Source organism: Hipposideros armiger, unplaced genomic scaffold (genome assembly GCF_001890085.2).
Source record: "Hipposideros armiger isolate ML-2016 unplaced genomic scaffold, ASM189008v1 scaffold_426, whole genome shotgun sequence".
NCBI lineage: Eukaryota > Metazoa > Chordata > Mammalia > Chiroptera > Hipposideridae > Hipposideros > Hipposideros armiger.
This window is the reverse complement of record NW_017731776.1, coordinates 1,339,806-1,365,491: the sequence shown is the minus strand read 5'-3', so window position 1 is coordinate 1,365,491 and position 25,686 is coordinate 1,339,806. Positions and strand designations below refer to the sequence as shown.

Genomic DNA, 25,686 nt, shown 5'->3' with positions numbered 1-25,686 from the left:
CTTTTGTTCTTCAGTCTAGTTGTGGAGGATGTTGCTTCACTGGCCCATGTTGGTATTATCATTGTGCTCTTCCCAGATGAGGCAGATCGGTCGCTGGCCAGCAGACGGCCGCTCACAGCGGCTCATGGCAGCTCACACCGGCTGCCGGCCGCTCACACTGGCTACCAGCCACACACACAGTAGCTTATGGCAGCTCACTGCAGCAGGGGCTGCAGCCTACGCTGTCGCCGGCTACTCATGGCAGCCCAGCTCCAGGTCGAGCTGTTGTTCACCATCTATGACACTGATATTTTTGAAGAACACAGGCCAACTGTTTTTCAGAATGTCTCTCAATTTGGAGTTGATTTTTTTTCTCATTATTTAAAATGTTAAACACTTTTAGCAGAAAAACTATAGGGCAGTTTGTCCCATTATTAATGATGTTAAGTTTGATCATGTGATTAAGACGGTGTTCACAAGATTTCTGCACTGTATTAGTAAAAGGCCTTTCCCCTTTGTAATCAATAAGTAGTTTGTGGAGTGATACGTTGAGACTGGTGTAAATACCTTGTTCTATGATAAGCTTTCACCCAGTAGTTTTAACATCCATTGATTATTCTTGCTTCCATCAATTATTACTCTTATGGTTACAATACAAAGTGGTATTACTTTAAAACTGAGTCACTACATTGTATAACAATACATAAATGAGTCATTGGCATATGTTTTATTATTATTAACTCTAGTCACCCTGCTGTACATTAATCCCCAAACTTCTGATTATAAAATAAGTAAGTCATGGAGATTGATATATATATTAGAAGATATTTGATATGCTAGTGCAAATTCTGTAAATTGTACTGAAACGAATGCATCTCTCTTTAGGCCTTTTCTAAATTAACTCTAAGAGTGCTGCTGCCTCTTCTGCAGTTTGATATATCTCTCACTTTTCAATACTCTTTTATGAGTATTTTCTAGTTAATCATGGCAGATTCCAATGTGAAAATATTAACTACACAGATGATATTAAGCAAGTTAAAAAGATTGAGGAGGGGAATCAGTCATTTAATTCACTCAACATATATTTATTGAAAATCTACAATACCATGTATCAAGATTCTGAGAATTCACTAGTCAACAAAAGAAACTATGTGCCTTGCATCCACAAAAAAGAAAAATAAATAATGTCCACTTAACTCAAACTTTTATTTTTGGTAGGGCACGCAATTGTCTGTAGTCTTTGAGTGGTCAAGGCAATCTTCTCTGTTTTATAGGGTACCTTTCATACATAGGACATGAAGTACTTCAGAAAAAGAAAAATTTTAAACTGAAGAGAAATGGAAGATTTTTAAGGCTTGCTTTAAAAAGAGAAAATGACTCATTGGTTCAGAGGGAGGAAGTGGGTTGCATTCAAATAAAACAGTACAAGTTAAAGAGCAATGTTCTTTCTTCAGGTGTGGGGAGGAAACACTGAAGAGGCCAACATTGTCTAGAGTTAGAGGGAAGGTAAAGGAAATCCGTGGAAATTAGGTCAGTTAGGGATTCTTTTTTTATACATTTGTAGAAAGTTTCAAAGAGAGTAAAACCATTTTGAATTGACTCCAATAAGACAATGAAAGGAGAAATAGAGAGGTGATAGAAGGAAATAATTGCAGGAATTGGAGAGGGGAGGAGATTTATAATGAAGTGAGCTAAGTAAAGAGCCAGAGAAGGTAACAAAGGCTAATATTTTTGCTGGATGAATCAGCCTTGAAATCATCTCCTCCACCTAACCAAGTTGTAAGGAAACAAGGTTCACCATAATTAGTATATTCCAAAGTATTTAAAATTATAACAATACAAATTAAATGCATGTCTTCATAGAAAGCATATATATTGCCATCACTAAATGAAAAAAGCCAGGACAGTATTAACCTAAAGAATTTCAGATGCTATTAGAAAGCCTCCCATAAAGAAAATATTTTTGTTTCTCAGAGCTGAGGAACTCCAAGCTGCAGCTTGCAGCTTGGGGCCTGTCGGAGAAATATCACTATAATTGGTATGAGTCCCCAAGTACGCTGACAATAATTGAGGCTTATATCCCATGCATTATACAAGTACTTGATGGCACATTGTATTAAAAAGGAACAAAATTATAGAGACACAGAGCTGCCGTATGATATAGCAGAGCAATAGTTCTATACAAGGCTTACAGATACAGATTTTAGAAGTAGGATGATCCAGTTGATGAATGTCTGGAGATAGAAAGTCAAGTATCAGCCTATAAAGCTCCACACCAGGGCAACAAATAAGATGTGCAATGAATAAGACCATGATGCCATCTACTTTATGTGTGTATTTGTTTTGCTAAAACCAAAAGTCATCTTAGAACATTTGCAGTCTCGTAAATGTTTAGTCAGTTTATTTTCTAAGGATGTCACCTACTGATTCAACATCATTAGAATAAATTAAGCAGCAATTTGGTTAGAGAAAATAAATTCAACTAGGGTCACTAGCATGGTGACTTTGTGCAAGTCATTTAAACTATTTGAATTTATTTTCTTCCCCATCAAAATTAAGAGAACGTATATTTATTGATTGCTTCTCATGTGCAAGATGCTTTTATGCATCATCTTATGTAATTCTGTGTCACCTTAGCATAATTCAGCTTCCTTGGGCCTCCGTGTTCTTTCCATGAAGCCAGTCTCAGTATGTTACTCCATCTTTCCCCTGCTCCCAAAAAACCCTAGAATTCCATCTTCAGAATGTTGAAAAAAGTGTAGATTTTTATGCATACTTTGGGAGGGGGGATTACTTAGCAAAACTTGTTAAACATACTCCTTTTTTGAAACTATCTCTTTGCTTTCCCCCAAATTTTTCTCTTTCGGCAGTATTCTCTCCCTATCTTTCCTAACCTCAGCACATCCCCCTGATTCTGGGGCATGCTCACTCAGTCTTTCTCTCTTCGATGGACCCCTTCTCAAAAATTCTACCTGTAAGCTTACCCCTTAGCAAGTCAAAAGTACCAGGAGTACCCATTGTCCCTCAAACTTATCCTTGCCCAGTCCCCCTCAAGGTACCTACTCCAACAAGTGTTTACCATAGATGCTATTATTATTCATAATTTATAAAGGAGGAAACAGAGGCTCAGGATACTTAGTACTCACTCAGTCACACAATTAAAACATAGAGCCAGGATTTGAACCCAGGTATCTTTGACTTCAAAATTGATGCTCTTTTAGCCTCACTGTGCTACCCTCCTCATCCCATTCCCAGAAAGATATCACCTGCCCTACCATCACCATAATCCTGTACTTCATGACCCAATTACCCTAATTTGAAGTTGGGCAGTCAGGCTGTTCTGGGTTTTACCCTCAACAATACAATAGGCTGTATTCTGTTCAACCAGACGTGGAGAAATGAAACAGTCTTTTCTGGTCCCTCTTTATTTCTAATATCCACCCCCATCTCTTTTTCCTTCTCATCATACTCCCCAATCCCCTGAGAAAAGGAGGAAAGAAGAGGAGAAAAAAATACAAAGAAGGGGAAATAAGAAAATAGGCTAAAGAAGGGCTGTGGGTGGTTTTCTAAAGCTGTTTTTACTTCATCAGAAATAGAAATAAATTAAAGCCCTCTGAAAGAATGTGGAATGCTATTACATCTTCTTATACTTTACCTCAAGACTTGGTTCAAAGACAGTTCAAAGAAACTTTAAGAAAAGTTTCTTGGTCTACATGTCACTGAAAGAGTGACTATTTTATCTGAATCCTTTAGTTAAATGATAATAGTTACTACTTATTGAGTATCTCTTACATGACAGTATTTCTGTAAAGGTAGAGCTAATGTGTATCAATGATCTGGCATAGTTCCTGGCACTTAGTAGACTCCCAACAAGCTATACTAAATATATCTTGAATCCTCACAACAGCCCTAAGAAATAAGATCTTTTTGTTCCCATTTTACAGTTAAACTGAGATTCATAAAGGTAAGTAACTAGCCCAAGGTAACATAGATTATAAGTGTTTGAGTCAGGATTATGAAAGCAGATGATAATGACTATACTCACTAGGCTAATACCTCACCTAAAGTATTTCATTTTATTCTCACAAGTACCCTACTGTTAGGTACAGTTATCATCCCCCATTTAAAATGAAGAAACTGACACTAAGGTTGGTTAAACAATTCTCCAGAGATCACGTGTCTGGCTGATAAGCCAAAACTTGAACCCAGGTCTCACTCCAAAGCTCATGTACCACACAGTACATCAGGGCTGTATATGCCTGGGGAAAGGTTGGCATGCTGTCATTTGAGAGGCTTTGCAGGGATGTATCCATTGCCCTGGTGAATTGACCAGAGTTCAGGGCTCTCAGCCTTGCAGGCAGAGATTTGATTTGGTCAGCCTACTGAGAACCAATCCATCTCTCAGGGCAGACTCACATTAATCAAGCTCATGAGACTCAACGAAAGATCAGAGGGCCAGTTTACTGATAATGAAAAATGTAACTACATTTGAGGTTCTTGTGACCAGTGCAATCTCTCCCTATAGGTAGGCCTCTATAGGAACCCAAATTTCAGTCCAAAGTTATTTACTAAATATGGAATCCAAGCGAAGGGGAACAATTAGATGAGTTAGAAGAGTAAGGACTGCCACACAGTAAGGACTCCGTAACTCTTGGTTGTTATTACTGTTATTAATACCTGTCTACACCAGAGGGGGAAAGAACCATGAATCTCCTAAACTTACATGCAAATTCTTGTATATGTACATATGTACATTTTTCTGGGGGAGAGTCTATATCTTTTCTTAAATTATTAAAGTGTCAGTGGCCTACAAGAGAGACTAAGAGCCATAAATTCTATCCAAAATTCTATACAGAATCCTGAATACCTTGATGGAGCAAGTAAAATTAGAATTGGCTTGATATTCTCCCAGAGCTAAGGCTGTTATGCTATGTTGCAATCTATTTTGATTAGGTATATCCTCTTAGTTTATGAGTCTTTTTAAGGACTTTTTTCTCCCCATACTTGTATCTTTCCTATATGTTTTTGCAAATCCTATAATTTCCCCATTTTGTTCATTCAAAATCATCTCTCTTTGGAGATGGCATTCTTAACATTCAGGCTCCCCACCTAGAATAATCAGTAACAAACAGTAATACTTATTATCTTTTATGCATAGGGTACCACATTGGTAACAATAATTTGCTAAGAAAACACCATGGCTATACATCCAGAAGCTCCAGCTTCCTGCTCTTTGGATTATCTGTAATGGGGTTGGGAGAGGATTACCTCAATTAGGAAGAAATTCCATCTTTTATATTTGCCTGTCTGTCAGAACACCCTTCAAAGCTTCCTTGAATTATAGCTTCTTCAGAGATATGTCACAGATCTGTGTCCAAAGGATCTAGACCAGGGAGACCCAAATTGTCTTCCCCTCTGTATTCATTCAACAATATTGAGTGCTTTCTATATTACAAGCACTTTTCTAAGCACTGGAGTTACAAAGATGAACAGGACTTAGAGTATAGTAGGAGAGTGAGACCCATGAATTAAAAATTACAATGTAGTGTGCTTTTTTTTTTAAAAGATTTTATTGGGGAATTGGGGGAAGAGCGTTGGGGAATCGGGGAAGGAGAACAGAGAAATTGCTGTTTTTTTGTTCTTCAGTCTAGTTGTGGAGGACGTTGCTTCACTGGCCCAAGTTGACACCATCATTGCGCTCTTCCCGGGCAAGGCAGATCAGTTGCTGGCTTCTGGACGGCCCCTCACTGCGGCTGCTGGCCTCTCACGCTGGCTGCTGGCTACACACAGTAGCCCATGGCAACCCACTGCAGCAGGGGCTGCAGCCTACGTATGTTGTCGCCAGCGACTCATGGCAGCCCAGCTCCAGGTTGAGCTGTTGTTCAGCATCTTAGCTGTAGAGGGCAGTGTCACTGGCCCTCATATGTGGGATNATGTGGGATCCAAACCGGGGCCCTCTTGCGTCCCAAGCCAGCTCTTAACCAATGCGCCACTTGGCCGGCCCTAGCTATCCTTTCTTGTTGCCTCTTGATAGAAACTTCTAACTGGTTTACCTTCTGTGGAAGCACCAATCTTTCTACAGTCCAATATTCTCTTTGATATTTTTATAACTTCCATATCTTACGTTCAAAAAAATATTTTGAGCACTCACTGTGTAGCTGGTTGCTACAGAGCTAAATACAATATCGTCGGCTCTTAAGGAGCTTAGCCATAGATAGGTAATAGAAGAAGGATTGATATTAATATGTGATAATAGCACTAAAAACAGAACATGAGAAGTGCAGTAGAGAAGCATAAATGTAGTGTTTGCAAATTCTGAGTTCACAGCCCAGTTGAGTATATCACCAGGGCCTCAAGCAGCCTATCCATATAGAACATGGGATTCTCTTAAGACCTTGAAGAACCGCGTGTAACATAGGGTGATCTGGAAAGTTTAGAACCATTCCATTAAAAAGAGCAGCATTGATCCATAAACATTACAGAGATAACACCTTTATCTATTTCATCCAAGTGAGATCAGTTGCTTTACTGCCCCATTCAGCTGCCTGCATAAAGCAACCCAGCCTTCTGACTTTTTAATTGCTATCTGTCTCAACTGCCTGGCTGCTACTTTCTTGATAGTGATTTTGTTCCCACGTTGGACGTGCTGAATCTCTCTCTGGTTTTTTGGGGTTTTTTTTTGAAAGAAAATCTATTTTTAAAAAAAGAAAGTGGGCTCTGAGAACAGAGGGTTCGTCTATTCGGGCCTTCTGTGTCCTGGTGGTGATGGTGACTCCCATGCCTGACACTGATGAATCTTAACCAATCCTATCCAAACCCAGCCAGGGATCTTCTGGTCCTAACCTCTGAGCCACCTAATCCAGCTGCCGTTTATACCAGCAGACTCCCTTAGCAGAGAGCTTTTTATCCCCACCAACTTACAACCTATTTAACCCCATGCCAATCAGCCATCTCCTCACTACACCAAGCCTCATGCTTAGAGTAACCAGGATCCTGAACAGCTTCTTGGAGCAAGGAGAGTTTGAGTTTGCTTGTAACCCCATTCTCCCAGAACTGAGGCTATTATGCTACAGCACAGTTTATTTTGATCAAGTATAACCTGTTAGTTTATGTTCAGTTCCCTTTATTGATGATTTTGAAGCCTAGGTTTTCTTCTGAATCAGTTGAGATGATCATGTGGGTTTTTCCTTCATTTTATTGATGTGTGTATGGTATATTACATTGATGGTTTTCCTATGTTGAACCACTCCTGCATTCCTAGAATAAGTTCTACTTGGTCGTGGTGTATAATCCTTTTAATATGCTGCTGGATTTGGTTTGCTAGTATTTTGTTGAGGATTGTTGCACCTACGTTTTTTTGAAGGGCTCACTATTAGGATTATAGGGTTAATAAAAACCTTTCACATCTTGTCAAGTGAGTGTTAGTCCTCAAGTGAGTCTGTCTCTCAAGATCAGTGTCAACAATATGTGTAAACTACATTACAATCACAGTATATTTTTCAATCTATATGATCAGACATAGTAAGAGCTTATCTTTTCTGTATCATATTTTAAAAGAATAAACTTTAGGCATCAGTGATAAAGACAAAGATATTTCTGAGGTTATTCTCACTGCAAATTCATAACCTGTACAACATTGAAGTCTTCCAACATAGAGTTAACGTATAAGAAGGAGAGTCTCAATCTGCTCTCATTTACATCGTAGAATCAGGAAGGAGGGTTGGGTATTTCTTATTCATTAGACTAGAATAGTGCTTAGCACATAGTAGGCCGTCAATAAACATTTCTGACAAATGAGCGCAGGAGTAAATAAATTCAATCTTTGTATTTTATAAAGAAGAAAAATTGCTTACCCCAGGAGTTATCCTAATGTTTTACTTGTGTTTTTTCTTTTTAAAATATCAAGTAAAACATGAACTACTTATCACAGGACTCTCAGAAGCCTGAACTGGATGGCAGTGGGGTACATAGCAGCTCTGAACCCTACCCTACTCCATAGTTAATGAACAAGCGTCTGCTTGTTCAGAACACACCTACCCCACCCCCTGCCATCCTCCACAGAAACGTTGTCTTGAAATTGCAGCTCTTACTCTGTATAGTCCATATAATGAAACCTGAAAAGGTGTTTTAATTTAGTTTTCAGGCAGACCCCAAAAAACCCATTGGGGGACACATTCTGGCTCATGCTTCAACAACAAGAATAAGCTTGCGAAAGGGAAGAGGAGAGCTGAGAATCGCCAAGATTTATGACAGGTAAATATTATCTTATTCTTAATCAGATTCTTGTGCATATGGTATTAAATAAAATTGCCTCTCCTGAGAGGCTGTAATTATGCCACTGCAAGATACTGCATATTTTAATTTCCTTCTCAAAAATTTTTCAGTTCATTGGGAAGTCCCTACTATGTACTAGGTTCTAAGGATTCAGGGATTCTGTCGCCAAATAGATTTGGTCCTTGACCTTCCAAAGCTTACAGTGATGCTAGATAATGAAATTATCAATTCCAATTGAAGTGTCGTAAGTGCAGGAAAAGTACAGAGTATGATAGGAATACATTCTTCTTTCTGCCAGTTTTGTTTCAGGTTTCAGTTTAAACATCACTTCCTCAGGGAACCTTCCTCTGACCCTTGCAGTCTAGGCTATACCTTATAGTACACCTTACATTCTTTCACAGTACTTTACTTATTTAACTAAGAATTATAAACCATACATTTTAAGGAGAAACCTACTACATATCAGCTGTTCTAGGTTCTGGGGATAGATCAGTGAACGAAACAAAAAGACAAGGCCCTGCTCTCGTGGAGCCTACATTCCACTGGTAGTGATTTATACTATAGCACATGTCATCCTTGCTAGACATTAAATACCTTGAGGATAGGGACACTATTCCTGGGACATAACAGATGTACAATATTTGTCACTGACTGATTTGTCTGAGCAATAAGGCAGAGATTTATAATAATTCTTTACCCTAGTAGGAAAAAATCAGCCAAAAAGAAATCAGATGAGCTCTTCATCTGCTTTTTTGCTGTGAATCCCAGTAATTAGTATGTATTGTCATTGAATAAATATTAAATTATAAGTTTTTACGTCTGTATAGTTTTTATTCAGATCATTTTGCTTTCATCGCCTGTCCCTATGAAAGACTATAATACATAAATGCTGTGCTTTATGGAGCTTCAGCAATCTCTAGAAATTTGCTACAAATGTTTTGTTGTTGTTGTTGAATAGCTAGTAGGATTGCCCCATGTTTTTACTAAAATTTCTTGGTCTATATCTTGGACAGATTTGGAAGAACTTTCCAAAACACTTTTTACTCTGAATTGTAATCAACTGATTACATGTACATCTCCCTCACAACAGGGATTGAGTCTGTTTTTTTTAATGCTCCCAGCACCCAACAAGGTACTTGGCACATAGTAGGAACTCAATAACTATTGTTTTAATTAACAAATGAATTAATCCCATCTACATGTTCAATCATTTGTATATTTCATCAAGTTCTCCAAACATGCAGAAACAAACAAGTCCTGCAATTCTTACAGTCCTAAGAATACTAGGGTTCTGCAGACTCATTAAAGGATAATTAAAGTTATCATGGAGGTTAGTTATATCAAGTTTCCATAAATTTGAATAAAAACAGCAAAACTAGATCAGAGCTTAAAATGGCAAAACTTATTTTTCTGTGCAGCACATACTCCCTTGAAGAATTCTTGACTCTAGAACTTTGAGGTAGAGAAGATGATGATGCTAATAATGATAGGTAACAACTTACTGAGTACTACTATGTGCTAGGTCTTTCACCAAGTGCTTTATATGTATTTCATTGTATATAACAATAAACCTAAGAGATAGAGGTCATTATTCCCACTTTACACATGAGAAAACCAAAGCCCCAAGCACTTAGGTAATCATTGCCCCCTATAGCCTATTTTACATGCAAAAGCCAAAGTGGTCCTTTGTAAAACTAAGTCAAGTCATGTCTATCCTCTGCTTATAAGCCCTCCAAAGGCTCTTCATCCTAACTCAGAGGGAAAGCCCAAATCTCATGAATGGCCCTAGTCCTGTTCTTCCTGCTCTCTTCCTTGCTTAGTGCTTCAACCTCAGTGGGCATCTTGATGTTCTATACACGTGCCAGCCACACACCTACCTTGGGGCCATTGCACACTTACTGTTCTCCTCACCTGGAATAATCTTTCCCCACATAGCCCTCTTTCTGGTTATTGCCCTCACCTCCTTCAAGTCTTTGATCAAATGTTACCTTTTCAGCAATGCCTGTCTTGATTGCCCTGTTATAAATTACAATTAGCCTACTCCCAATTTCCACACTTCCAATCTCCCTTACCTAGCTCTACTTTTTTTTGTTTTGAGAATTCAGTTGTTTCTAGTTCTACTTTTTATTTCCCTACAACATTTGCCATTTCCTAACATATCACCTAATATATTTATTTATTGTGTCCATTATTTATTGTCTGTCTCTCCTTTTGCCAAATATAAGTTCCACAAGGACAGGGATATTTGTCTATTTTCTTCCCATTTACAAATCTCAAGTGACTACAACAAGGATATAGCAGATGCTCAACAAATATTTTCTTTTGTTTAAAAAAGATTTTATTGGGGAATTGGGGGAGGGGAACAGACAAGTTGCTGCCTTTTTGTTCTTCAGTCTAGTTGTGGAGAATGTCGCTTCACTGGCCCATGTTGGTATTGTGATCATTGCACTCTTCCCAGCTGAGGCAGATTGGTCACCAGCCATTGACGGCTGCTCACGGCGGCTCACGGCGGCTCACAGCAGCTTACGCCAGCTGCCAGCCGCTCACGGTAGCTTACTGCAGCCCACTGCAGGCCCCCTGCAGCCTACACCTTCGCCGGCAACTTGGCAGCCCAGCTCCAGGTCGAGCTGTTGTTCACAATCTTAGCTGTAGAGGGGACAGCATCACTGGCTCATGTGGGATCCAAACTGGTGGCCCTGCTGCTCAGAGCTTGGTTCTCAAGCCGACTTTTAACCAACAAGCCATTTAGCCGACCCAATAAATATTTTCTTAAGTATTGGGTTGTCGGAAAAGTCATGACGTATTTTTTCTATGTTTTTCGTTGCAAAAATGCATCATGACTTTTCCGACAACCCAATAAATGAATGGACTTGCTCCAAATCACATCACCAATAAAGGATGGAATCAGGATTAGAATCTATGCTGTCTGAATCAAGGGCCTGCACTTTTAATCATTACACTATTTCTTAGTTTATTAGAGATGATCTATTGAGGGTAGTCATAGTTAATCTATAGCTACCCCCATGGCTTCAACTACTACCTTATACAGGTGTAAGAGAAAGACATTTCTTGTTAAAAGAAAACAAAGAATTCCCCAAAAAGTGAGCAGAAAAGGGTTCTCAGAAGAATTCCCAGGTGTATAGGAGTGACTACAAAAAGGAACACAGCCCTTTTCCTAGAATGTCATCATAGTTACTGCTCCCATAAGTAACTAGAGCTGGCCTTCAAGTGTACATTCTTCTCTCTTTAAAACTTTTTTTTAAAATTTTTATTGGGGAATTGAGGGAAGGGGAACAGACAAGTTGCTGTTGTTTTTGTTCTTCAGTCTAGTTGTAGAGGACGTTGCTTCACTGGCCCAAGTTGGCACCATCATTGCGCTCTTCCCAAGAGCAAGGCAGATCAGTTGCCAGCTGCTGGCCGCTCACGCTGGCTGTTGGCTACACACGGTGCCGTCGCCAGCTGCGACTCACGGCAACCCAGCTCTAGGTCGAGCTGTTGTTCAGCATCTTAGCTGTAGAGGGCAATGTCACTGGCCCTCATATGTGGGATCCGAACCTGGGCCCTCTGGCATCCCAAGTCAACTCTTAACCAACGCACCACTCGGCCAGCCCTCTTTAAAACTTTTAAGTGAGTAAATAAAAACCCTATTTATTTTATGCCACTTAGCTTATCTGAGATCAGTGGATATTAAAAACAAAGAACTCTACTGAATTCAGAGAAAAAACACATTTTAAATAACTACAAGAAAATGAAAAGGCATACAAATGGGTAGGTTTCTAAAATAATTGTTTTTTATTCTGTTTCTAGAACAAAACAAACAAACATAATCTCTGGTTCAACTTTGCAGATACCTTGCTTGGCTTCCCTCTTTCTCAGCTCCTTCTCTTCCTGCTTTTTGTAAGTGGCCAACTGAGTATTTTCCATCAAGGCCAAAGGTTATTTTCTAATTCCACTCAGGGCTTCTTACTCAACTCCAGTTTTAATCTAGCAAGACCTACCTTATCTACAGCCCATTTGCTATCCTCAGGGGAGACCCTCAGGGAAGTAACCTTACCCACAGTGTGTTCAAAGTATACTGCCTTATCTCCACCTCCCAACAAAACAAAACAGTCAAACAAACAAAATAAAAAACCAGAACCAACTTTGAGAGGCAGCATGCCTAGTGGGTAAGATCATGAGCTTGGAGTCCTTACCTTAGTCTCTAACTCTGGCATCTTCACTTACTAGTAGTGTGACCTTGGGCAAATTACTTCTCTCTGAACCTCAGTCTTCTCATCTGTAAAATGTGGATAATAATACATACCTGAAAGAGGTATCATAAAGTTTAAATGAAATAACAAGGGAGTCTGACACATAGTAAATAGGAAATACTTAATAAATGGAAGCTATTAGTATTACTATACAGTCCCCATAACCTGGATATAATAACAGCACAAAGTAGCAGTAAGCTCTTTCTCTCATGGTCAGTGATTTTCAAATTTCTAGTCTAATCTTTTGCTCAAGCGTTAGATATTCCTTTCCAGCTTACAGAGCTCCTCTACATGACTGTCCCAAAGGTACCTCAAACATAACATATCTAAACCTAACTTCTTATTCTTCCGTCTTTCTTATACACAAAACAAGCTTCTCTATTGCCATTTTTTGTTGTTTGTTTATGCCATTACCACTACCTGGATGACTCCCATTTCTGCCTCAAAGGCCCTGCAGCTGTTATCTACCAAGCCTTTCCTAATCAACCTACCTGGCATACCCTCCTTTCTTTAGAGTTCTATTACCTGTACACTGACATGAAACTTAGCTTACTTTACGTGTTGTATGTCATAACCCACCTGTTAGACTTCTTGAGAGTAAGGTCTATGTCTCATTTTTGTAAAATCTACAGGGTCTAACACATGCTAAAGTATGATTTTTAAAAAATGAAAAACATGACTTTCTTGCAAATAAATATAAAATGAACATGTGTCTAAGTTTTATTCAACTCCATAATTAATGAGGAAATCTTTGATTCAAAGGATAATTTGAGGAACAGAGATTTATGTAGTTAATCAAAGTAATGCTGACTACATATGTGAAGTAATACAGGAACCAATAAGATTTTATAACCAGATCAAAAGAAAAATCAAATTACCACACATACATAGTCAGATGGGAATGCTGGGATAATTATAAACTGATCAAAAATGGGTCAGTATCCATAGGTAAATTCTGTAGTCCACATTCAGCTGTACCAGCCCTGAGATGTCTCTGGAGAGTCAGACCAATAGGAGTGTGATGCCTGTGACATGAATATAGTATTTATAGAAATAGAGCTTTTTATAAACTTCTGTTCCCTTGTATTCTGTTAGCCCTGAGATGCCTGAAAATGAAGCCACCTTCGCAATAACTGCTGGAGGAATCGGGGATGCCAAGGAGTAGGTGGCGAATTGATGCAAATTGCTTTTTAGTGCTTATTAGGAGCTGAAGAAATGGAAAAGCAGTCTCAAATTTCAGATCTTGAAGTTAAGAGTTTGTTTTTTTCACATGTTATTAAAGGAAAGTCATCAAGAGATTTTATTTAAATCTTATATTTATCTTAAAAGTCCCTGATTTATAACTATATATTGTATGTCAATTCAGGAATATATATACTATATATAAATGAATGAACCTATTGAAACCTAGTTGGGGAAAGGGTACCTGATTCTCTTAACCTCAGCTTTTTAAAGTGAGCCACTAAGAAGAAGGAAAATCCAAGAGTTCAGACATGTCCCACTCTCCTACAGATTTCTCCTCAAATGCTTACAGAGGTGAATATACTTCCAAAGGAGGAAGACATTTAAGGAAGGAGTGTTTACAGGACACACAAAAAAGTTTTTTTTACTTACAGTATCAAACTGTACATTCACCTTTATAGCAACAGAAAAGAAACATTAAACTAAGCTAAATTTTAATCATTTGACTTTTTGACAAGCTAAAGTTACTTTTAAAAATATACTTCTAATTTATACATATTTTATTGGGAAACTAAAGAAGAAGGTAATAAGGAACTTTACAATTTTGGGTCACAAAGGTAGCATGACTTTTCTTACGTTTTGGGTAGTGAATTCAAAATCTTTTTAAATATTAAAGTTAATTTAAATGTAAAATTTGTGAATAATAATTTAGAAATGTGTGAAAGAATGTTATTTTTCTAATTGTTAAACAAAATAAAATCTAGTTTTCAACTGTATGTATAATAAGTTGAAATTAAAATAATAAAATAATAATATTTATGACAATTTTTATAAACTTCAAAAAGATTTAATCTCTTACATTGCAACTTGTATGAAAATTCAAGTATTGAAAGTACTATTTGTTACAAAAGATATTTGATCATTCATTGTCATTTACTCACCAATTGTAAAATGAATACTAAGTGCTAAAGAATATATAGGGAAAGTATGGTTTCTGCCTTCAAAGTATGTGTACATTAGTTAAGAGAAAAGACAAATAGTTTTGAAAGAATGAGAGAGGAAATGATTATATAGCCATAGTGTGGTCTTGGATTGTAGGGTTCCAAAAATGGAAGAGGAAAGCTTAAGCTGCCGACAGCATGTGCAGAGTGTAGAAGCTGAGATTTGGAAACAAAGAGACCAACCTGACAAGCAGAATTGTTCACAGCGTGGGGTACTGGGAAATAAGTGCCTTTTTTTTTTCCATTTTACTTTTTTTAAACCTCAGAAACTGCTTCTCTGAATAAACAGAGGTAAAGTCATCTAGGGGCAGATTTTCTATATTCTGCAAAGCCATTTAAGAAATGGCTTATTGGGCCGGCTGAGTGGCTCAGTTGGTTAAGAGCTTGCTCAAGAGTTTGAGCTCTGAGCAACAGCAGTTCGAGTCTAGCCTGAGCTGAGCAGCCGCTGAGCTGCCAACAGGTGGCAGGATGGCTCAGCTAAAAAAAAAAAAAAGAAATGGCTTATTTAAGAATGCAAATAAAAAATGAATACCTTCTGTTCTAGAGAAGGGAAATGTTGTTGCTTGATCAAAGCTGAGCATCTTCTGGAGATTCCCTGGTATACCAAGCCCTGGAGAGGGAATGGACTAGTTTGTATAGGAGCCCAGAGCCTTTTGATAGGGAAGGAAATAAAACTCCCAAGATCTGAAATTCAGAAAATCTTCCTGGGTTAAGGTGAGTACCCCGACCAGGAGAATTTACCAAGAGGTGGGCGGTAGGGTAGAAAACCAGGGCTCAACATGAGGGCCTACAGCTGTGTGGGGAGGGCTGGTTTTAGTATGGCACATGGCTAAGGCTGGAAACCTCCCTGGATCCTGCCACTCTAATATGTCCCGCTTGGGAGAACAGTAGCTGAGCATAAGAACGTGAACTAAAAAGCTGTCACCTTGGGGCCCAACTTTGGGACCACACAGGAGATTGTGCATTTTGCCCATTGAACTTCTCTAGGCCAAGGAATTTGTCACAAGTGACCAAAGCATCAGGGCTTTCCAGTCCTCCCTCTCCACCTGGTTGTAGAAATAGCTCTGGCCCCTTATTCTAAGGGGGTCAGAGGGGCTCAAAAAAAGAGACTTGATTGTTGGTCATGACTCTTTTGGTTGCAAGCCACAGAAACTCAAATTAGCAAATGCAAGACAGAAATTCATTGGCTTAGGAAACTGCGAAGTCCAAAAGTAGAGCTAACTTTAGTCACAGCTGGAGCCAAGATCCCAAACAGAAGCATGAGTAGTTCTCTCTGCCTCCATGTCCTGCTCTGCTCATTTCCGTGCTGCTATTGTTCTTTGACAGGCAGACCCGACACAATAGCCAAGATGCTGCTTGCAGCTTTAGGGTCACTTCCCACCACGTTAGAAAATGCACTAGAAAAAGCATTTTTCCACCATATGTTATTCATTCTGTGGAAATAAACAAAGACCACCAAATGAGAACCGAGGCTATTTATTCAGTTTGCTACAGCAAGACGGTCAGAGACCTTCATTTCCTTTTGGTAGAGACTCGAAGGCAGCGTAATGGGAAAGCTTGCAGTGGGGAAATAGGGGAAGGCTCAGGCAAGGCTCTGAGTGGAGGCTGTTGGCATGGGGAAGCTGGAGACATGGAAAACCAGATAAAGGAAACAACACTGGCATCAGGGGGACCCTTTAGGGAACAGTTTTAATAATTCAATTGTGAGATGAAGAATGGGACTGAGGTGGTAGCAATGAAATGGATAGATATTTTTTAAAAAGTAGTTAAGATTTGGTGCGAGATTGAATATAAAGAAAGGAAGAGAAGGCAGAGTCACAGGTGACTGACAAAGTTCTCTAACCTATGAGAAAAGATTATGTTTGTATCATGAACAGGAATGAAGTGTCAAATAGAGATTAGGGATTTTACCTGGGAAGGTGAGTCTATTAGTTTGCTAGGGCTGCCACAACAAAGTACCACAAACTGGATGACTTAAACAACAGAAATGATTGTCTCACAGTTCTCGAGGCTAGAAGTCCAAGATGAAGGTTGGTTCCTTCTGAGGGCTGTGAGGAAGAGCCCTGGTCCATGCCTCTCCCTAGCTTCTGATTGTTTCCTGGAATCTTCAGCATTCCTTGGCTTGTAGAAAGATCACCCTGATCTCTGCCTACATCTTCACATGGCATTTCCCTGAGTGCATGTCTTTGTATCCAAATTTCCCCTTTTTAAGCATACCAGCTATATTGGGTTAGAGGCTGACTCTACTCCAGTATGACTTGAGCTTAACTAATTACATCTACAATGACCCCATTTTCAAATAAGGCGAAATCTGAGGTATTGGAGATTAGGACTTCAACATATGAATTTCGGGGCAGGGAGGACACAATCCCATAGCAGTTAGTAAGAATCAGGTATAGTCAAGGTCAAACACCAGGATGACACAATCTGAACTCAACACTGGTTACAGTCAGAAACGTGGAAGTCAAGATCTGGGGAAACCTAGCATATTCTTAGAAAATGAAGAGATTGAAAATAGATGATTTCAACCTTCCCTTTCTAACTTTCCTGTTCAATCATTCCTTAAAGAACAAGAAACAACAAGGACAGAAAGCCAAGAGATCAGAATAGGGTGGCCAAGACAAAAATAAGTAATACAATAGACTAGACTCAGAGAAGGGTATCTTTTATGGAGAGAAGGATTGGGACCTTATATACCAAGCTGCTGCCAGTCAAGTCTCCTTCACCTGATTCGGGCTTGTTGGATGGACATGGTAAACGTTTATAATTTTTTGATTACACTGTTTCCATTTCTTCATCATAAAAATACCCTGGTTTTCTTTTTAAAAATTACCTCTCCTCAATTCATGTAGTCTGTCCTGAGACATTGGATACTGAGTGACGGTTGCAAGGATGAGAACATGGGTCAGAGGGCACTCATTTATGCAGTGACATCTGGGGCGGCAGGGCCAGCAGCACTGGCAGTAACCTGAGCAGGCTGTCCCTGCTGCTAGGCTGCAGGGTTCTGACTCCAAGCCTGCAGAGCTGCCCAGACTGCTGTCCATTCCCAGGGGGGCTATCCAGCCTCCTGCCAACTCAGTGACCCCTAATGTCCTTTTGAGAAATCTCCCTTTGCTTCAGTTAGCCAGAGTTGGATTCTATTATTTGCAACCTAGAACTTCAATCGAGGCACAGAAAAGTGACTCCCAAATGCTGCTTCAAGGGACTGGAAAAAAGGAAGCCGGGAAGGGCTTGCTAACACTCAGGTGAGAGATTCCTCATTACTCATACTCTTCATATACTCTTCTACACCAGCCTTCAGTATTTTAAAAGGAAAGTTATAAAAAGACTATTAGTTGGGATTTTACTTGGCTGAATATAAGAGAAAAACTCAAAATAATGATGTCTTCAGTAAAATCGAGGTTTGTTTTTCTCTCATAGACAAGAAATCTGAAGCCAGGCAGTTCAGAGCTGCTTTGGCAATTCTATTTTCTCATTAGGACCCCAGGTTTCTGTCTTTCTGCTTGACCATTCTAGCTCTTGCCTTATATCCTCAAGGCCAGCTCATGGCCCAAGATGGCGCCTAGAACACTAGTCAGAAAAACCAAGTTGGGGGAAGCAAGATGAAATGCAGGACAAACCAAAGGTTCCTTCCAGCTGAGTCAGCTCCTGTGAATCAGCCCTCCCACACAACACTTCCGCTTACACTCATTTGCCTGAACTCAGTCACATGGCCCTATCTATACACGGGAAGGTAGGAAAATAGTCTTTTGTTCTAGACAGCAGTATGCCCAGCTATAGTTCAGAGGTCTGTAATTAAGGAGGAAAGGGAGAATGGTTGTTGGGTCAGCAATTAGCATTCTCTACCACAAAATCTTTTATTTCCTCAGCCATGACAAATTTATTGAATGTCTGTTATATACTATGCAGGGCATTTCAGGAATTTTGTCCTTGTACCAGTAGAGCTGGTTGAGGTCTGTATCAGTTAGAATGCCTTCAGCTTCAGGTAACAGAAAACTGAACTCAAAGTAACTTAAACAATGTATCTCATATAATAAAAAGTCCAGAAGTCAGCTAGCTCCATAGTTAGTTAATTCAGCAATTCTTTAATGTCATCAAGGGCCCAGGTTCTTTCTTTCTCTCTACTTCCCCATCCTCAGTGTGCTGGTTTTGTTCTCCAAAAGCTCCCTCATGGTCAAAAGATGGCTACAGCAGTTCTACTTTCACATCCTAACATGACAACACCTAGAAAAAAATGAGGCATTCTTTTAGGAGCAAGAAAATAGCTCAATCATGTAGCTCGTGGGTTGGCCAGAGGGTCTAAGATGGCTTCACCCATATATGTGGGGTCTTTGCAGGGGTGATGGAAAGGGCAGGACTTTTCTCTGTCATCATTCAGTAGTCTAGCCTGAGCTGCTTTACATGGCAGCTGGGTTCCAAGAGGGCAAGTGCTTCTCAAGCCTCTACTCGCCTCACACTTGCTAATGTCCCATTGGCTAAACAAAGCAAGTCACACACCAATCCCAGAGTCATTAAAGAGAGGATTACACAGGGGCTTGAATACCAGGAGACATGGTTCTTTAGAGGTATCAGTGTAACCATCTTGTGCAGGGTGCTCTGTTGGGCCATTTGGGGGTAGGAAGACTTCATCTTCAAGAGCTACAATATGGTCAGGAACACGAGACACAGACTCTTGGAAAGTTAAATAACAACATAAGATTTAAATATTTAAATAACATTTTTAAGACTTTAAGTCTGAAGGCAGGCACAGAGAGAGGGCTTTCAACCTGAAAAGGCTAATTGGATTTTTCCCAAGAGGTCTCATGTGGTGGAGAACGTTCCATACCTCAGGGCCAGGCCTTCAGCCTTAGTCTTCAATATACTTAGTGCCTCAGTATTGATTAATTTCTAGGAAGATGCCTTAGTCTAAGCACAAGAGAGAGAGAGAGAGAGAGAGAGAGAGAGAGAGAGAGAAAGAGATTGATACAGTCCTTCCTCAGAGATAACTCTAATGCTAGTTGGTTTTTCTCCAAGTGTGTGCAAACTACATTTTGACTCTGTGATAAAATTAATAAATATCAGTGTTTTCCTTCTCATTATATAATATCTTAAAGACACCAGTTGGTTTTTAATTGACCTATCAGTGTTTTCATTGTTTTTGTCCTTACGTTCTGATTTTTGGTGCCAGCCTGTTTTTCTTCACATTAAGTTTATATATTTCTAAAGTACAACTGACTGTAACATAATTATGTATTTGGTGGTCAATGCTCCTTCTTTCCACTCTATTCCTCAGCAGGATATTACCAACTTTCGTCTCTGACTCGCCACTCATTCCCTATCTAATCAACACCCCTATATCTGGCTCAGGAACACAGAAGGATATTTAAAAACACGAACCAGCCCTCTAACTCTTGTTCAGCTACTAAGGAGTTTGGCCTCGATTTTAGCATATCCCTCCCTACCCCCTCCCCTCCAGCCTATGAGGGCTGACTTTTCCTCTCTGTTTGTCAAAAGCAAACAGAGAACCCCACTCACCTGTCCTTAGGGAAGAAGAGTTGTTTGTATCCCCAGCTAAGACAAGGCCCTGCTGCAGTTCAGGAGACTGTCAGGGCCTCCCCAGCACCTGCAGTCATAGTCACACAGCTCTGGCATGTCTGATCTTTAACTCATGAGCCCCACCCAGAAGGATTGCTCAGAGACTGGGGCCCAGCAGGTGACATGGCAGGTGGTCCTTGGCCACAGTGACCTAGTAGTTTGCATGGGTCTGTTTTATGGCTTCTCCAGAACTGAAAAGCTGACACTGAAATGGCCTTGGTCACGCAGCCTGTGGTCAGTCTAAGCCTGTAATAATTGTTCTCCTACTGCTAGCAAGCGAGGAGGCACCAGTAAATGCAGCTGCACCTGGACTTCAACTGGTGAAAACCCTGGAATTGGCTGCAGCCTTTGCAACAGGGCATGGAGGGTGAAGGAACAGGAACAGATTACATCCCTATGCATTACAATCTACTGAAACATCACTGAATTTTCTCTTCGGACCGAGAGCCAGTTACCTCACATGTGGCTGTGTCCCCACTGACAGGCTCCCAACTGGCATCCATTTTGAAGCGGAACTCAGCACTCCGTGGCATCTTAGTGGCACCTCCATTAAGCAAACACCCTCTTCTAAGCATTAGTAAGCATTACTGATTTTATTGAAGGTAAAATCACTGCCTTATTGCCTCCCCACACTACCCCCCCATGCAAAGCTTTTTTACCTTATCTGGCTTCTCAGATTTTGCACCCCCATACCCATCATTTAATACTGTCTAAATTCATTTAGAGTCAACAAACCAAAGAGCTTTTGGCTACTGCATTCCCTTGATTTAGAAGGCTGCTAAAGAATTATAACTTTTTCTGTCACCAAAAAAATTTTTTCTTGTTCCATCCTAATTAGAAAGGTCCATTTGCTGAGGCAAAGAGTAGGGTGGATGAATTATCTTGTGCATTCCACAAGGTAAGTGCCAAGCATTTGTGTATGTGAGTGTAGTATTTGTCACACCTTGATAATCATAATCCCCGCCCTCTCATTTAGAGTCTTTAAAAGGCATTAACAGTGTTAATCTCTAGGCTTGTGAGTCATTCTGCCTCTTTAATTCTGACTATTTCACCCCTAGTGAGCTGACTGTACAGTCTGAACTCTTTTCTTCCTCAGCTTGCTTGTGTGCTATTTGTTGAGGGGAGCAACTGAACAGCTGCTCCTGTTACCTAAAAGAGAGCAGAAAAAAATACTGTTTTCACATGGTTAATCCAGTGATTAAAGCCTCTAAGTGCCAGAGAACAGGAGATCACTTCCCTAATGTTCTAACCAGGGGAGGGGCCAGAAGTGGGCTTTGAATTTCTCTTATTTGTAGGCACAAAGAGGGATTAACAAAAATCACAAGAGTTGGGGGGTGGGGGTAGGGAGAAAACGTAAATGAACAGAGAATAGAGATTGAGATTTGCCAAAGCAAGGAAGGATGAGAGGTTGGGGCCAGGATTTGGAAGGCCTTGAATGTCAGACTATGGAGCTAACACTGGGTCTTTAGGTCATGGGGAGTCACGGAAAGTTTTTAATCAAGAGACTTACACAGAATAGCAAAGTTGAAAAACACTTAGTGGGGATGGGATTCCATTCTTCCACTCTCTAATACAAAAGTCACTAACACACACATTCAATTAGAGTCAGTTAACACCTCTGGGCCTAAATTTCTGCCTGGCAGCAATTGGCTGGACAGTGAAGTACTTCCTTTAGATGTAACATGGCTCTGCAGCTCTCTCAGGCCCTACCTGGTCTGGGTTCACCTCTTTAGTGGCCTCTAAATAGCCCCCCCTCGGGCCGGCCGAGTGGCACGATGGTTAAGAACTGGCTTGGGACGTCAGAGGGCCCCGGTTCGGATCCCACATATGAGGGCCAGTGATACTGCCCTCTACAGCTAAGATGCTGAACAACAGCTCAACGTGGAGCTGGGCTGCTGTGAGTCGTCGGCGACAGCGCAGGCTGCAGCCCCTGCTGCAGTGGGTTGCCATGGGCTACCGTGTGTAGCCAGCAGCCAGCAGCCAGCGTGAGCGGCCAGCAGCCGNGAGGGCCAGTGACACTGCCCTCCACAGCTAAGATGCTGAACAACAGCTCAACCTGGAGCTGGGCTGCCGTGAGTCGCCTGCCATGGTGTAGGCTGCAGCCCCTGCTGCAGTGGGTTGCCATGGACTACGGTGTGTAGCCAGCAGCCAGTGTGAGCGGCCAGCAGCCGCTGTGAGCAGCCGTCCAGAAGCCGGTGACTGATCTGCCTCACCCAGGAAGAGCGCAATGATGGTGCCAACTTGGGGCAGTGGAGCAACGTCCTCCACAACTAGATTGAAGAACAAAAGGACAGCAACTTGTCTGTTCCCCTTCCCTCAATTTCCCAGCACTGTTCCCATCCCCCAATTCCCCAATAAAATTCTTTAAAAAAAAAAAAAAGATGGAGACTAAGAAAAAAATAGATTACGTATCTATGAACACTTACTTCTGGCTATTTTTTTTTCTCTCCCTTTTTATAGCCATCAGTGCTGAGAAATTTTGATCACATAATTTAGTAGGTGAGAACGGAAAGAGTCTTGTTATAGTAATGTCACTCAATTATTTGATCTTCTTCCAAGTTATATGCCCAAAATCCAGTAATCATCTCAAGAAGTTATTTTTAATGTATCTGTCGGTAGAAATTCCACATGGTCCTCCTTCCATTTTGTTGCAATCAAAGAGCTGGAATTCCCCTAATTTGCAAATGGACGTGTTACCCAGGCATTAGGATCATTTATTTTTTTCAAGTCATCAATGTCAGCATTTCTAATTATCCCTGTATTTTGCACCTCTGAGATTTTTAGTTCCATGGCAAAGTCCGTAGTAAAATTTTGGGCAGAATAGAAATATTCTTTTCATTTATAAAGTGAGAGGGTGCAATTTTAAGCAAATTTCTCAGTCATATCAATTTTAGAAAGGAATATATATGAAAGTTCAAGTTCTGGAGATAGATTTCCTGAAAAGTCTCTGTTCCTATGTGTCCCTTGTGTACCATAGTTTAAAGGCAGCTGCTTAAAGTTACCTCATTGATTTAAGTACCTTAGCATTCTCAATCTCTTATATCTAAAGTACAATAAACCAAGCTATCAAAGAACCAACCTGAGTCCTACCAAGATAGAAAGCAGAGGCATTATGTTTCACATTAGGTGAGTTTAATGACTATGACATTGCAGAGTCGTGACAATGAGACAAGAGAAGGTATGTACAGAACTTAGTACAGGTGGTTCACAAAGTAGCTTAAAAACAACTATGGTTTTACAACTTTAAACAAATGGAATAATTCTCTTAGTGGTTGGAAATTGAGTTGAGTGTAAATTTTACTGCTATAATAACAACAATAAAACAAATAAAATGAAAAATGGCAATGGTATTGTTGGCAGGTGGAGTCTGCAGAAAGCAAACCGCATCTGCAGAAAAACTTGACAATGGAAAGAGAAAGATATTGGCCCTGTGATCCCACAGGGAGGTAGCACAGCATAGAGGTTCCAGAGCAGTGGCTGTCAATGGGGGTGGGTCTCAGTGCCCCCTGAGAGACATTTGGCAATGTCTAGAAACATTCTGTCACAACTTGGAGGAGGGAAATTCTACTGGCATCTAGTGGGTAGAGTCCAGGAATGCTGTTTAACATCTTACAGTGCATAGGATAACTCCCCACAATAAATTATGGGGCCCTAAATAGTGCCAAGTCAAAACCTTGCCAGAGCACCTGGGTTTGAGATCAGGCTATGCCAACTGTTGTGTGACCCTGGGTTAGCACTTAACCTGAGCCTCAGCTTTCTTAGCTGTAAAGTGGACAGACGATAACTAACCACTAACATACGTTGAGTGTTAGGTGCCACGCACCACTCTGAGGAGGGGTTTCATTTGCTCCCTATGAGGTACTGTTATCTCATTTACAGATAAGGATAAAATAAAAACTCATAGCACATGCCTGGAACACAGTGGGCATGAGCACTCAATAGTTGTCAGTCTTTAGGGGTTTGTTTTTAAAGACTATTTTTTTTTCAGAGCAGTTTTAGGTTCACAGCAAAATTGGGTGGAAATACAGTTTCCCTGTATCCCCTGTCTCCACACACACACACACACACACACACAGCTTCCCCCACTATGAACATCCCCATTGCTTCAATCAATGAAACTACATTGACACATAATCACCCCAAGTCCATAGTTTACATTAGGGTTCACTCTTAGTGTTGTATGTTCTATGGGTTTGGACAAATGTGTAATGACATGTATCTACCATGATGGTACCATGCAGAATATTGGGTCTTTGAAAAAGTCATGACGCATGTTTGCAACAGATGGCACTAGCTCATTTTTGGAAGTACTAGAGTCGTTGGCATCTATGTGATTGCTATGTCAATTGACAGCTGACAGTTCTAGCTTCATTCTAAAAGAAATTAAGTGATTTGGTTGAGTTTTGGAGATTTTACAAGTTGAAGACGGAAGACCAAACTGTGCATTTTTGCCATATTTTACTGTTTTACTTCCATAAAGGGAAGAACGCGAGTCAAGCTTGTGAAAAGTTGCATAAAGTTTATGGTGACAATGCTCTACTAGAACGTCAGTGCCAACAATGGTTCACGAAATTCCATGCTGGTGATTTTGATCTCAATGATGCTCCTCGGTCAGGGAGGCCCACCCAGGTTGATGATGACAAAATAAAGGCATTGATGGAGTCAAACCCATGTTACACGACATGAGAGATTGCAGAAACATTGAACATCCATCATTCAAGCGTTCATGACCACCCGAAGAAGCTGGGATATGTAAGCAAACTTGATATTTGGATTCCACATGAACTCAAAGAAGTTCATTTGACGGCACGTATAAATATCTTCAATATGCTCATTAAACGTTGAGGAAAACGATCCTTTTTTGAAGCGAATGATAACTGGTAATGAGAAGTGGATTGTTTACAACAATGTGGTGCGCAAGCGGTCTTGGTCCCGACGTGATGATTCGCCTCAAACATCGAAAGCAGACATTCATCAGAGGAAGGTTATGCTCTCAGTGTGGTGGGATTTTAAAGGTGTCGTATTTTTCGAGCTCCTACCAAGGAACCAAACAATCAATTCGAATGTGTACTGTCGGCAATTGGACAGTTCAAATGAATCCATCATCCAGAAACATCCAGAGCTTAATTGTAAAGGAGTTGTGTTCCATCGTGACAACACGAGACCACACACGTTTGATCTCCCATCAAAAATGATTGGAGCTTGGATGGGATGTGTTGCCACACCCACTATACTCACCTGACCTTGCATCATCAGACTTCCACTTGTTTTGCCCTCTTCAAAACTCCTTGCATGCAACTAAATGAAACAGAGGGTGTCAGGTGGTCACATGTCTTGCATCATGGATGGGGAAGAGGCTTGATCACTGCACTGTACACCTGAAGCTGATGTTGTATAATATTGTATGTTAACTATAAGTGAATATA

General features: G+C 40.3%; 1 protein-coding gene across 5 annotated transcripts in view; it reads left to right on the top strand.

Moving 5' to 3' along the window:
- DMC1 (DNA meiotic recombinase 1) overlaps positions 1 to 14,463 on the top strand; it is a 39,895-nt gene extending 25,432 nt beyond the window's left edge. For 3 of the 5 annotated variants that reach the window (XM_019664658.1, XM_019664659.1, XM_019664661.1), the window contains 2 exons: positions 8,116 to 8,232; positions 13,599 to 14,461. In XM_019664658.1, coding sequence (XP_019520203.1) covers positions 8,116 to 8,232; positions 13,599 to 13,668 — 187 coding nt within the window. In that variant the 3' untranslated portion in view covers positions 13,669 to 14,461. Of the gene's footprint in view, positions 1 to 8,115; positions 8,233 to 13,598 lie in introns of all 5 variants that reach the window. The other 2 variants (XM_019664660.1, XM_019664657.1) reach the window with 2 other exon arrangements.
- The last annotated feature ends 11,223 nt before the right edge of the window (positions 14,464 to 25,686 follow it).